Raw genomic sequence first — 12,484 nt, 5'->3', positions numbered from 1 at the left:
TTCTAAAACTTGGCAGGACCCTCCCGAAAATATGCTTAAGTCTCAGGGACACTTTACTGGGTAATCAAGCGTGGGATGATGAATACAGTCGATCATCGATTATAATTATCTGACTGCTTCGGAGGGAGGGGGCGCCAGGAATAAAAAAAACGCCAGATAATTATCACTCATCATTATTTAAAATAGATAATTTTTCGGCATTCTTATATGACATGTTTTAGGTGTTATATGTTTTTTAGTGTTAAAATGTTTACTATATGAAATGATCATAAATAAACATACATATAGACAAAAATAAATATCCTGTAAAAAGTTACCGTATTTACTTTACCGTACTTACCACTCCAATCTCGAGGACTACATGGGGTGATGTACGTACTACTACGCTCTTGTTTCATGAACCATCTGTTGGACGACCACGTGTTTGACGATCGTCGGACTGATGCAGCCTTTAGACCGGTGCTCCAGCGAATGCCGAATTACACGCACTTTTTGCCAGATCGCACCGCGTATATTTTCTGTTTTTATTACTGTAGTTATTAGTCATGCAAAACGTATACACGTGCAGTATTTTCATTGTTTAAGTTGTATGTAGTGTACAATGTACTGTCTAGAATATTTGACACAGAAATCAAGAATAGCTACTCTTTTTGTCACGCACATGGTGCCGATCGCCGGATTGGTACAGCCTTTGGAGCAGTTATGCCAGTTTCACCAGATTGGCCCAAGACCGCCGGATAATGTTGGAAGCCGAATAATCGTGCGCCAGATAATCGATGATCTACTGTACAGGGACTCCTCAACTTACAAACATTCTACTTACAAAATTTCAGGGATACGAACAAACCTGTCCAAATGTCCAGTTGCCTGTTCGGAGTCGTAAGTTCAACCGCTGCGCAACAGATGGCGGTGGTGGCATCTACTTCTGGTGTTTTGAGAATTGGGTCTTGACTGTCGTTATAGCCTTGGCCACCAGAGGGCGCGGTGGACCGCTGCCTCGGGATGTAATCTCAGCTTTCCGTTGGTGCTCCGCGTCCGGCGTCGTTCGTTGCCTCTGCCCAGGCAGCCGCCCGCGTCACTCAGACACACTCAGTCAAGCACTTGGGTGACCTACACGGCCAAGATTGTAACCCTCGCCTTCAGGGGTTGGGGCTGGGGTGGCCACGCACATGCACAAGAGTGTTGTACTTTATTTAATATCATCACGTTTGTTCACCCACTTAAGCCTCGCTGAGTCTCAAGACTCTTTTCAAGAGGGTCCTGCCGAGTTTTTGGTGGTGACAGGGTGTGACGTCGCTCCGCGTAATCCCGGCGAGCTGGGAGGGGACGTCGCTGCTCGTCGCGAGCTCGGAGGGGTGCTCTGAGCACCACGACGGCCGTCTCGTTACGCAGATGGCGAGGTACCGGCCGACGAGGTGGTGATCCGGTGGCCGGACGAGGGGCACGCCGAGTCCCCCATGGGCGTCACCGTGACCCCCCCGCCGCCATCGCCGTCGCCCCCATCACGCTCCCGCCACGCGCACAGCAACGGCACCGTGCAGCTCTCTCCCGGTCAGAAATGCGCTCGTTTACTCGCTCGCTCACCCGCCCGCTCAACCGCTTGCTTACTCGCTCGCTCACTCGTTTATTTTGTTGGCTCAATCACGGATAAATTCACTCACTCGCTTGCTTGCTCATTCATTCACTGACCCGCTGGATGTCTCACATTCACTCACTCGCCCTCTGTTCAGGCCAGCACGCCAGGCCATTGGTTAGCACATTGGTCCTGCAATCCAGTGGTTCCGAGTTATTCAATTGTCAGGTCATGTGTGCTGCGGTAAAGTGTGGGTATTCCCACGTTTTCCAAGATTTCTACCCAGCATGGAAGAGTAGCCCAAATACCCTTGAGAAGGGCTCTCAAGAACTTCCTCGAGTGGAAGCCCTTCGGCCAGTAGCAGTGTGAGCAAGCACTTACCGAGCTGCGCCTGTTGGATATGGGTTGGTGGTGCACAGACACTGTGTTGTCCTCGCACACAGGCCAGGATGCTCTGTGGATCTTAGTTGGGTAGGGGAGGGACAGGCAGTGCCCAAGGGGTCTGGTAGTGAAGTCTCAGGTAAAGCAGCACCACCCCCGACTGATAAGACTGTTAAGTCAGGGGTGGCGTCGCGGTGGCGTTATGTTAACTACCTCACTTGGTATACAGGAGGTTATGGGTTCGATCCTGACCCTGACGCCTGTGTATTTGGAGTTTGCGTTTCTCTCTCTCCGTGGTCACATTAATTTTTCTCTTGGTCCTCCGGTTTTTCCCTCCACATTTAGAGTTTTTTGGCTGCCGTAAATTTCCACGTGAAAAGCCACTTCGTAGAGCTAACATTTGTGATAGCCAGGTAGCTTCTGAAAAAGAGCTACATAGCTCAGTGGGGCCTTACCTGGTAAAATAACAGAATAGTTTTTAGTTTTAAGTGACGGTAAAACCGTCCCCCCACGGTGTGTCAGTGTCTTGCCGTGAGGTCATGGTGAACCTCGCGGCAGGGACAGGCATCATGCGGATGTCCGCATGCTCCCCCCCTCTCTCTGCAAGGTCAGTGGCCCGGACACCATGGCGCCGCCGGCTTTGTCGGCCGGTTTAATGGGCGCGTTGTCGCGGGCCTTGACGGCTCGGTGACGTCGTCTGTCACGGTGCGGATGACTTCCCCCGCGGTTTGGCTCACGACCCATGGCGCCGCAGTGGAGTGCTGCGGTGTTGCCCGACGGGTGACTGATTTGGTGGCGGCCAATAGAAAGGAACGAATCCTGGAATTTTGATTCCTCCCTTTTGGTGTGCGGTCCGGCGTGGAGGCAAAGGCGCAGCACCCGCAATGGCAGTCACGCGCCACTGCTGGCGGAAGAGCCGCCGCCAGGGGGAGCTCTGGGGGACCCTCCATCACGAACGGCCCCAGTCGCCCGCTGTGCTCGCCATGGCGCACGGCCTCCGTGGGTGGTCGGTGTGCTGTGCGTTTAGACGCTTCTAAAGCGCTCCGTCGGCATTGAAACGGCATTTAGAGTCATTTGGCTGCTGCTACAAATTTCCATGTGATGCGCCACTTCATTGAGCCATCGTTTGTGACCAGTTTGCTTCTGAAAAAGAGCTATACAGCTCAGTGGGGCCTTGCCTGATGAAATAAGAATAGTTTAAATTACTTTATTTAAACATCCCTTTAATTCCAGGCATGCACCTCGACAGTCCTCTTTGCACACTTTCCACCATTGTTGATTTGCTTGTTCTGGTGCATGTTTCTCTTCTGGTGCATGTTTCTCTTCTGGTGCATGTTTCTCTTCTGGTGCATGTTTCTCTTCTGGTGCATGTTTCTGATCCGACTGTCATGGGAGGTAAAAACAGCAACGATTTAGCACAATTGGTATTCGCGCCATTCCTACAGCACCAGGATATCATCACGAATGCACTGCTGTGTTTAACACAGTCGTTTCATAGTCGAGGGCGATGTTGCTGTGTGTCAACCAACTTGAGAACTCTGTGGTGCAATAAAAAACAAAAACAAATTTAGACCTTGACACCAGCAAAAAGTGGCCTGTTCTCTTCGGATAACATCACGGGATCTTTAACGTCCACTGTGGACTGCACGACGTGCGGTATTTCACGATTGAGTCACCTGCCAACGTGAAAACGTCTTCAGGCAAATTGGTACTACTCACTGCTTCCATCGTTAAGTGCGGCTCTGCGAAGAGCACTTGAACCGGCCGTGACCCGTCACTCGCGCTGACGGTGACGTATCTGGGACACGCCGCCGCGTCCCAGCGGAGCGCAGTGAGCGACGCTTGAGTCGACGGGGAGGCCGTCCCCGGCGCCCGCTCGGGCCTGCCACGGGACGCGGGTGCCACCCCATGGCTCATTTGCACAGAGAATGAGCCATTAACCGCAGCGGGGGATGGGATATTTGCCTGGCCGTGTCGCAGCCACGTCTCCCGTGCGAGTGTGGCTGAGACACAGAGACACGAATAGGGGCCGCGAACGCGACAAACTAGGGGAAGAGGGTGGCAGCGCAGAGGTGATACCCTTACCTCACAGCGTTAAGATCCTGGGTTTGATTCTTAACCTCGACGCCTTTCTCTGTGGAGTTTGTATGTTCTCCCCCTGTTCCATGTGGGTTTCCTCCGGGTTCTCTGGTTTCCTTCAATAATTAAATAAAACATCCTCAATGTAGCTGGATTTGCCCAAAGCATTCCGATGCTGAACGTTTTCCTGCACATTACTCAATAGGGATCACACACATCAGCAGCAACATCGCCCCCCTGCTGTGAACACTTGGCAGGACCCCCCTTAAAAAGAAAGAGAGGTAAATGAGCATCACAATAATAATAATAATAACTTATCTCCATTGATTGCCCTGAGCCAGTGCTTAAAATCCCGAATGGTGATAGGCGGAATGGGTTCCCTCACCGCGATCTGAACTTGCAACATTACGGCTGTGCCGCCGCTTACTCCGACTGCGGTCGAGTATAGTCCTGTCCATAGAGCACGTCTAGCATGGAGATGGAGCGATGAAATCAGCCCGTGTGACCAGTGCGACGAATGTTAAATTGTACACTCGGCTGAGAAATCAACTTTGATCCCACTCAGCCTCACGCTGGCCTCATCCACTTTGAAGGAACGGACCCTAAATCATTGAATCGGTCACTCGCAGTCAACGACTTGGCAGCTTGTGAATGATCAAGCAGCAGGTGACGATTTTCAGTCGTTTAGAAATCAAATCATGAAAGTAGTCGACTGTCGTCCAGAGAATGTGCACATCAACCTACCTCTTAATTCACTTGTTCCTTGCATTAATTTAATGTGATTGAATTCGACTAATTTAGATTGCTGTTTTGAACTATAATTGGATGTATGTAAACTACTAATCTATAAACTTCTTTTAATTTTACAAGGTAAGGCCCACTGAGCTATGTAGATCTTTGTCAGAAGCGACCTGACCACAAATGTTACCTCAATGAAGTGGCTTATCGTGTGAAATTTATAGCAGCCAAATACTCTAAACGCATGTTTCTAAATGTGGAGGGAAAAACCAGAGGACCCAGAGAAAATTCCATGTGACCACAGGGAGAGAGACACGCAAACTCCAAATATACAGGCACCAGTGTGGGGATCGAACCCACGACCCCTATATACCAGGCGAGGTAGTTAACATCTTGCCACTGGCTGGTATTGAGAACCACTTCGTTAGAAGGAGACCGTGGTCGGCCTACTGGCAGGCTAATGCCAACATGCGAGCTGGTGCTGTGTGTACCGTGTTCCATGCAAGGACAGCTGCCACTGGGTGTCCCCTCGGCTAGATCGCAGCAGGGCATTGGGAGGGTTGAGAAGCTATGAGGTGCAAGGCGATTTGAGTCGCTGAGGCTTAGTAAGCGAGTGACCTCTGCTGCAAATCCTCCGTCCTCGCGGAAAGACGACGTGTGCTGCTGCCCCGCCGCCCCTGACCTTGAGGTATTGAGTCCGGACGTCCTACTCACGCAGCCCGTGATCAGTTTCCGAAATCCCGGCCGCCACCCCCCAGAGTCGTGCGACGCCGTGCGGATGCTGGGCCTGGCCAAGGCTGCCGGCGACGCCGCGAAAGGCTCGCGCTCACTGCCCTCCTCCCCGGACCTGGGCCGGCGTGGCACCGGCAACGCAGGCGCCGCCGGAGCGGCCACCCGACGTGGCCCCCGCCCATCCACCGGCAGCACGAGCGGCAGCAACGTCGGCGGTGTAAACTCTGGCACCAGCAGCATGAGCGTGGCCGGCAGCATCAGCGGCAGCAGCAACCCCAAGGTCCAATCGGCCGTCACGCCCCCGGCCTCCCGCAGGGCGGCGCTGCCCGCCGCCATGTCAAAGCACCAGCGGAGGCTGGGCTCCGGCTCGGGCTCGGGGCTGGGCCTGGGCGCGCTGGCGCTTTTGCCCAGCCTGCCCACCATCAGCCGCAGCAAGTCGCACGAGTCGCAGCTTCACAACCGCGTGGACGAGCCTCCTGTTACACCCAAGTGAGCGCCGGCCACAACCCCCCCACCTCCTACCCCCCGCACTCCTCGCCCCCCACCCTTCCCCTGCCTCCCGCCGGATGTGTCAGCTGGTGTGTTGGACATGTAGTGCATTGCATTGTCGCTTGCTCAGTGCCACTTTAAGATATTTATTTGAACTCTGTGACCCTGGGACTCGTTGCCCGCTTGAGGTACGAGCCTCCAGCCCGAGCCTTGCCCCTAGGAGGGCACAGGAGGTGGGGGGGGGGTTACTCCGGGTTGTTGGAGGGGAATCCTCTCGGGCAGGAATCTCAATTTTTGGTTCTCGCCACCCCACAGTGTCCAATGTACACTGCACGCACCTGATGATTAGTGATCGTGGGAATCTGCACCGCGGGGGGATGGGACAAGAGTTGAGGAACCCTGCCCTGGGTGCTTCGTGCACCTCTCCGGGGTGGACCCACATGGGACTGGTGACTGGGATGCCTGCCCAGTGGCCATTCGGGTTATTTGCTTGGGCATTGGTTGCCCCATGACCTCTGCTAGGGGAATGTGTAAATCAGAAGCAATCCAGGTAGCGCCGTGGCCAATGGAGACGTCCGCCCCTGTTGATGGTCGTTTGAGCGCGGGAGCCATTTCACGTTGAACGACGCCGCAGTCCAGTGCAGCCACCAGGGCCCAGGCCCGTTGTCTCGGTTCCGCTAAACTGGAATGGGCAACCTGGGCTGCAACCGTACCCATAACCACCTGGGACGCATACTCGGTTCCTGGTGCACACACGGGCCTCGCCTTTTACCAAATCGACCGCAGTGCACCCGAAGTCGTCAGGACTCAGATGCTGAAACTAAACAACTATTCAAAACTAAACTATTAATTTGATCAGGTAAGGCCTATTGAGCTCTTAATTCTTTTTTTTTAAGCGACCTGGCCGCAAATGATAGCTTAACGAAGTGGCTTATTACGTTCATTTTTTTATTGGCCAAATAATTCAGAAGCGACCTGGCGACAGATTGAAAACTCATTTCTTTAGAACTGCATTTTGTGTTTAGTTTGTTGTCCTTCCTCTGCACATCCGATTAGCACGGTTGGCTATGTACGGTGCGAAAGAAGTGTTTCTAAATGTGGAGGGAAAAACCTGAGGACTCAGCAGGCTTGAGCCTAGATAATGCTTGGATGGGGCGACCACCAATGCGTGACAGGTATTATCGGCTGCTGCGGAGCTACGTCGTGAGCTACGGCGAGCACGATTGGGGTCGCTGACGTCGGCACTGTAGAGAGACAAAGGCGGCTGGGCGCACCGTACTCCTCCCGAGTGCGCCCCCGTTGGCGAGTGAGCGCTTGTTAACGGCGCGTGCCCATGGGCAACTGCCACGGGGCTAAATGGCGGCCGTTTGATCTCTGCTTTGAATCGGTAATTGAATTTAGGAGCGTCTCATTAGGCGGAGCGAGGGGCACGGAGGGCCCATGGTGCTCCATGACCCAGCGCGCTCATTAGCGGCGCCAACGCCGCGCCGTTCCGCCCCGTTACCTCCCCCCCCACCACCACCACTACAACACGCTACCAACTCAGTGACTTGAGCTCATGACTAACACCACTGGCAAATATCTGGGCCTCTCCTAGGTCGACGCAGCCTCAAAATAAGTAGCTGGCATAGTGTAAAAACGTCAGCAATTGGCAAACAAAGGTGCCCTGGCGTGATGCTGGCCACCCACCCTGTGCCATTCTGGCCTTCATAGATGCTTGGTAACAGCACTTGCCCGAACAGCCCGTGTGGGCTACACGGGGGATCTGGTGGCGTGTCGCGCACGCCGAGCTGTGAGCGGAAGCGGCGAGTGGTGGTATCGTCACCTCGACGTCCACGCTGTTGGTGTTGAGGGGCGGCCATTGGGTAGTGGAGCACCCTCGGCCCCCCCTTTCCCCCCCGCCCCCTCCACCACCTCGGCTCCCTCGGCCCCCTCGGCCCCCTCCGCCCCCTCTGCCCCCTTGGTCCCCTTCGCCCCCTCGGCCCCCTCTGCCATCCTGCGAGTAATTGGAGCGCGGAGCGTGATGAGCGACCTTTAAATGGGGCGGGAGGGGGAGACATTAAATGTGATGAAAGCAGAAATAAATGTGTCGTGCTGTACAAGGCTGTTCTCACTGCGAGGGCACATTAATTGATGTGCATCTGCTCGGGATTTTAACAAATAATTCAGGGCTTTTTTTTCAACAACAACAATCGCTGCTGCCATGGCTACCATTGCCGTGAACTTCACTTCTTGATTCCTCCACCCATGCTGGGGACTGTCAGACGCGTCCCTGGCATCCATCCTGCGTGCAACAACCACCACCACCACCCTGCAGCTTGCAGCATTCTCATTCTGCTTCTTACCTCCCACTGGTCTGGAATTCCTCCCTTCTCCCTCTGTCTCCCCAAGTTCCTTGTCATAACGTCAGGAGACATTCATTATTATCTCTCAAGCCTTCAAAAGTGCCGTTGGTTGCCGTCCACTTCAAATTTTCTTCTGGGCCTGACCTTAGCAACGGTGGTTGATCAACGACGAGTCGGCCTGTCGCCGCATCTTGCGCCACTAGAGCTCTGCTGCTGCATGTGTTTGATTCTGTGCTTCTGTTATCAGAATCAGAATATTTATTCATACTGGAGGAATCCGATGAGCTATAAAGTTACAGCAACACACAAACCAAAAACAGCTAGCAGTGCAAAGTATCGGAAAGGTAAACAAATCACTCAAGTAAAATATTAATTCTTTGTATTTTACCAGGTAAAGCCCACTGAGCTATTAGCTTCTTTTCTTGGAGCAACGTGTCTACAAATGATAGCCCAACGAAGTGGCTCAACATGTGGCGATATATAGCAGCCAAGCAATCTAGGCAGGCCCCGCACTATTCTTCTTTAGTCCCTGCCTCCTTCCTCTATCGGTCCCCAGCTGCCTGACCGCTCACGCCGCCACTCCTTTCTGATGAGGAGATGCAAACTCAGAACTTTGCGATTGCGAGTCGATTGCTGAGTCAGAGCCTCCTCCACGCTGCTGCTGGCAACTTGGCTTCGTCTGAGACTCACCAGAAACAGTGTGGAGAGAGAGAAATGTCTTGGGGGGGAATATTTACCCTGCAGGATAATCTCTTGACGCTGCATAAACAGGGGATGCACGTGAGTGGATGTGCACGCGTGCGCGTTTCTGATATTTGTGCCGGTGTTGAGGTGGCAGGGTCATGTCGGGGTCACGCCCTGCATTGCAATATCATCGACCCGACCGCTGCCCCGCTACACGACCCCTGTTGGTGTTTTGGCGTCTTAAACTGCATAATAATAATCATAGAAATTATATTCTTTGGGTCTTTCGGTAAAGTCACGTAGATACCGAAAGACCCAAATAATTTGAATTACTGCAGTAACGTAAGCTTTAAGTCAAGACATATCAATTATGTAGCATATTTGGTATTTGCTATCGCGAAGAAAGGTGGCGCTGTGATTCATTAAGTCTGCTGTGTTTTCGCAGTCGGGGAGCGACGATGCTGTGCCTTTAATCCCGGTTGAGTCATTTGCAGGGGATATTTCAGCATTGGGCCAATACCGGTTACATTGTTTATTTTATTCTTGCAATGGGAGGAAACATGAGAACCCGGGAGGAAACCCGTGCAGAATAGAGGCACCCAAATTGGGAATCGAACCCGGGTTCTGCCACCTCTGAGCCACCTCAATGAATGCACGATTACATTCATGCGCAACTTGTGACATTGACTACAGATTTTGCGGTGACTAAACCTCGCAACACACAAGAGAATTCCGCTTCGAAAAATACAGCGCGCAGGACACGCACGCAACGTGACAGACAATTCACCGCCATCGGTTTTGGAAAACTCAGCAATTTCCGTAGAGCACTCGAAGGCAGAAGCGAGGTACTTGTGATGGGCCGGCGGAGAGAGACACTCAGCGCTTGTTTTGTTTGGTCCCAAACTCGAGTGTAAGCATCCACGAGCAGCATTCGTGATTGCGACCTTTCCCGTGAGACGCTCCCCACCGGGCAGTCACTCGCTGCCCGATGGAGAGCGCTGGGCGTGCTCGGAGTGTGCGTTATTAGTGATTAATTATTAGTGTTCCGCAAGGCACGGAGTTACAGGCGAGTGGATGGGCATTTTGGTCAACGGATGGGTCCGTGTACGTTAGTGTGTACGGGTTGGTCCATGCTGTTAGGTGTGGGTGGGTTTGTGCGCGTGAGTGTGTGAGGATAGGTGGTTGCGGGTGCCTGTGGGTGTGAGTGGTTCGGTGTGGATGTGTGGGTGTGTACATGTCGGTGTGTGGGTGGGTGTGGTGGGAGTGGTAGGGTACTGGTTAGTGTGCTGCGCTACGAACCTGGCGACCCGAGTTAGATTCCCGCTCACGGCCATCATCAGTGACGATTATCTGAACCAGTCCTGACCCTCCCCTAGGTCGACTCAGCCTCACATGAGGACCTGGTGTGTGGGTGTGTAGGTGTCGGTGTGTAGGTGTGGGTGTCGGTGGTTCAGTGTGGGGTAGTTTACTTTTGTTGTAATTCAACGTGAGTTGGTGACCACAGGTGCGATGCTCAGAGCCACTCCTGATTTGCAGCCGTGATGATCATTAAATGAAGAAGACGTTGTGGAGGCAGCTCCTCGTCTGCCACCTCCTCCCCCCCCCCACTCCTCCACCTCTTCCGCTAGACGCTCGGCCAGAGTGCTGGATCGGCGGTGAGCTTAGGCTCTCGTAAACTTTTACCTCGTCAAATGCACAAATCTCAGATCAGATCTCAGAAGCTAAGCAGAACTTGGGCCTGGATAATAAATTAGACGGGCTTCCGCCACAGCCGGTTGCTATATGCTGCTGCTGGTGCCGCTGCTTCTGCGCTACGTTGCGGGGGCAGAAGAGCGCAGTGCAGCACGATGCACTCTGCCACGTCCATGATCCCCCACCTTCAGCGACCCGGACTGACCGGTGTGTTAAAGTACGGCCAAACGGCCCCTACGTCCCGCACGGAGCGAGAAGGCCATCACTCAGCGGTGGATTGACAAAAAGGGATGCGCTTGGACAACCCTGTCACTCATTGAGCCGGGTTCTGTATCCATGATGGCAGAGAGGCGAGGCTGGCAGAGTGGTAGCCGGGAGGCGCAGTGGGGACACTCGCGCCTTACAACAACAAGGACTTGGGTTGTAATTCCTGACTCTGCATCGAGTTTCTATGTTGTCCCCCTGTTCTGCATGGGTTTCCTCCAGGTTCTCTGGTTTATTCCGATAGTGAAAAAACATAGACAACGTAACTGGCATTGGCCATACATCTCAATAACTTGCAAATTACTCGATTGGGATTTATATGACCTTGCTTCACCATGGTAGTCAGTGTGACTACTGTGGTGAAGGATCGTCGAAGTACAGTAGATCAATGGATTTTGCTACATTGCCTTCTGGTAAACAGCCAAGAATTGTTCATAATCACAATCTTTACTTATCATGGAGAAATCCGGTGAGCTCTGAAGCTCTTTTTCACTGTTGTCCAGTAGCTGTTAACTAATCGATGGCTGTGTTTAATCATGAATTGACTCTGGGTGCTGTAGTAAATTATCGACAGCGTGGATGGAACGTTGGGACGGCTCCAGCTCATGGGCTCGTAGACGGCTCCAACTCCGCGTGAAGGACCGGACGAGTCAAGCGCAGTCAGACAGTGAAGAGCGCTGACTCAGAGCGGCCCTCTTGGGGAAAAACCGCACCCTCTCCTCCGCGCCGTCTTTGCAGGAGCTCCTCTGTCGGCCTCTCACTCCCCGCCTCTCCACTCGACGAGGGCCCTGTTGAGCTCTCCTCTGCGAGTTGTGTTTTGTCCCACCGTGACGCACCGGCCGCTCGCCACCGTGGCATCCCCTTGTAGCCTTCATAGAGATGTTAACTACCTCGCCTGGTATACAGGAGATCGTGGGTTCGATCCTAACCATGACGCCTGTTGTATATTTGGAGTTTGCGACTCTCACCGTGGTCGCGTGGATTTTGTCCAGGTCCTCCGGTTTTTCCCTCCACATTAGAATCAACATCATGCGTTTATTTGGCTGCTGCTATATATACATTCCACATGACAAGCTACTTCGTTGAGCAATCATTTGTGGCCAGGTCGCTTCTGAAAAGCAGCTATATATAGCTCAGTTACCCTTACACCTGGTAAAATAAAAAAATAGTTTGGTTTATAGTTTTAGTTGAGTGTTCAGACGTTCGTCTCGAGGCCGCCGAGTGAGCCAGCGGACAGCTTCAGGAGGAGCTCGGTGAACATCTGGAGCACTGCCACCAGCGAGCGATGGAAACTACGGTACCGTGCAGGATCTCGACCCTGCGTGGAGATTCAGGCTCCGTAAGAATTGTACTCTCGCAGCCGCCTACTTCACAGTCGGTGGATGTTAGGGATACCCTTGACGTCATTCACAAACGTTAGGCCCTCGTGTGTCCCGGCGGCATGGTCCAGAATTGCCAAGTGCAAAAAATTTCACTCGCAGTTTATACTCAAATAGGTTGACACAGC

General features: G+C 53.0%; 1 protein-coding gene across 3 annotated transcripts in view; it reads left to right on the top strand.

Annotated features, from left to right (window-relative positions):
- LOC144945190 (kinase suppressor of Ras 1-like) overlaps window positions 1-12,484 on the top strand; it is a 132,367-nt gene that overhangs the window by 43,431 nt on the left and 76,452 nt on the right. For all 3 annotated transcript variants that reach the window (XM_078873482.1, XM_078873481.1, XM_078873480.1), the window contains exons 4-5: window positions 1,393-1,551; window positions 5,530-5,992. In XM_078873482.1, the coding sequence (XP_078729608.1) occupies window positions 1,393-1,551; window positions 5,530-5,992 (622 nt within the window). The remainder of the gene's footprint in view (window positions 1-1,392; window positions 1,552-5,529; window positions 5,993-12,484) is intronic.

Source organism: Lampetra fluviatilis, chromosome 37 (genome assembly GCF_964198595.1).
Source record: "Lampetra fluviatilis chromosome 37, kcLamFluv1.1, whole genome shotgun sequence".
NCBI lineage: Eukaryota > Metazoa > Chordata > Hyperoartia > Petromyzontiformes > Petromyzontidae > Lampetra > Lampetra fluviatilis.
Note: the sequence above shows the minus strand (reverse complement) of the source record. Positions and strands in the feature narration are given on the sequence as shown.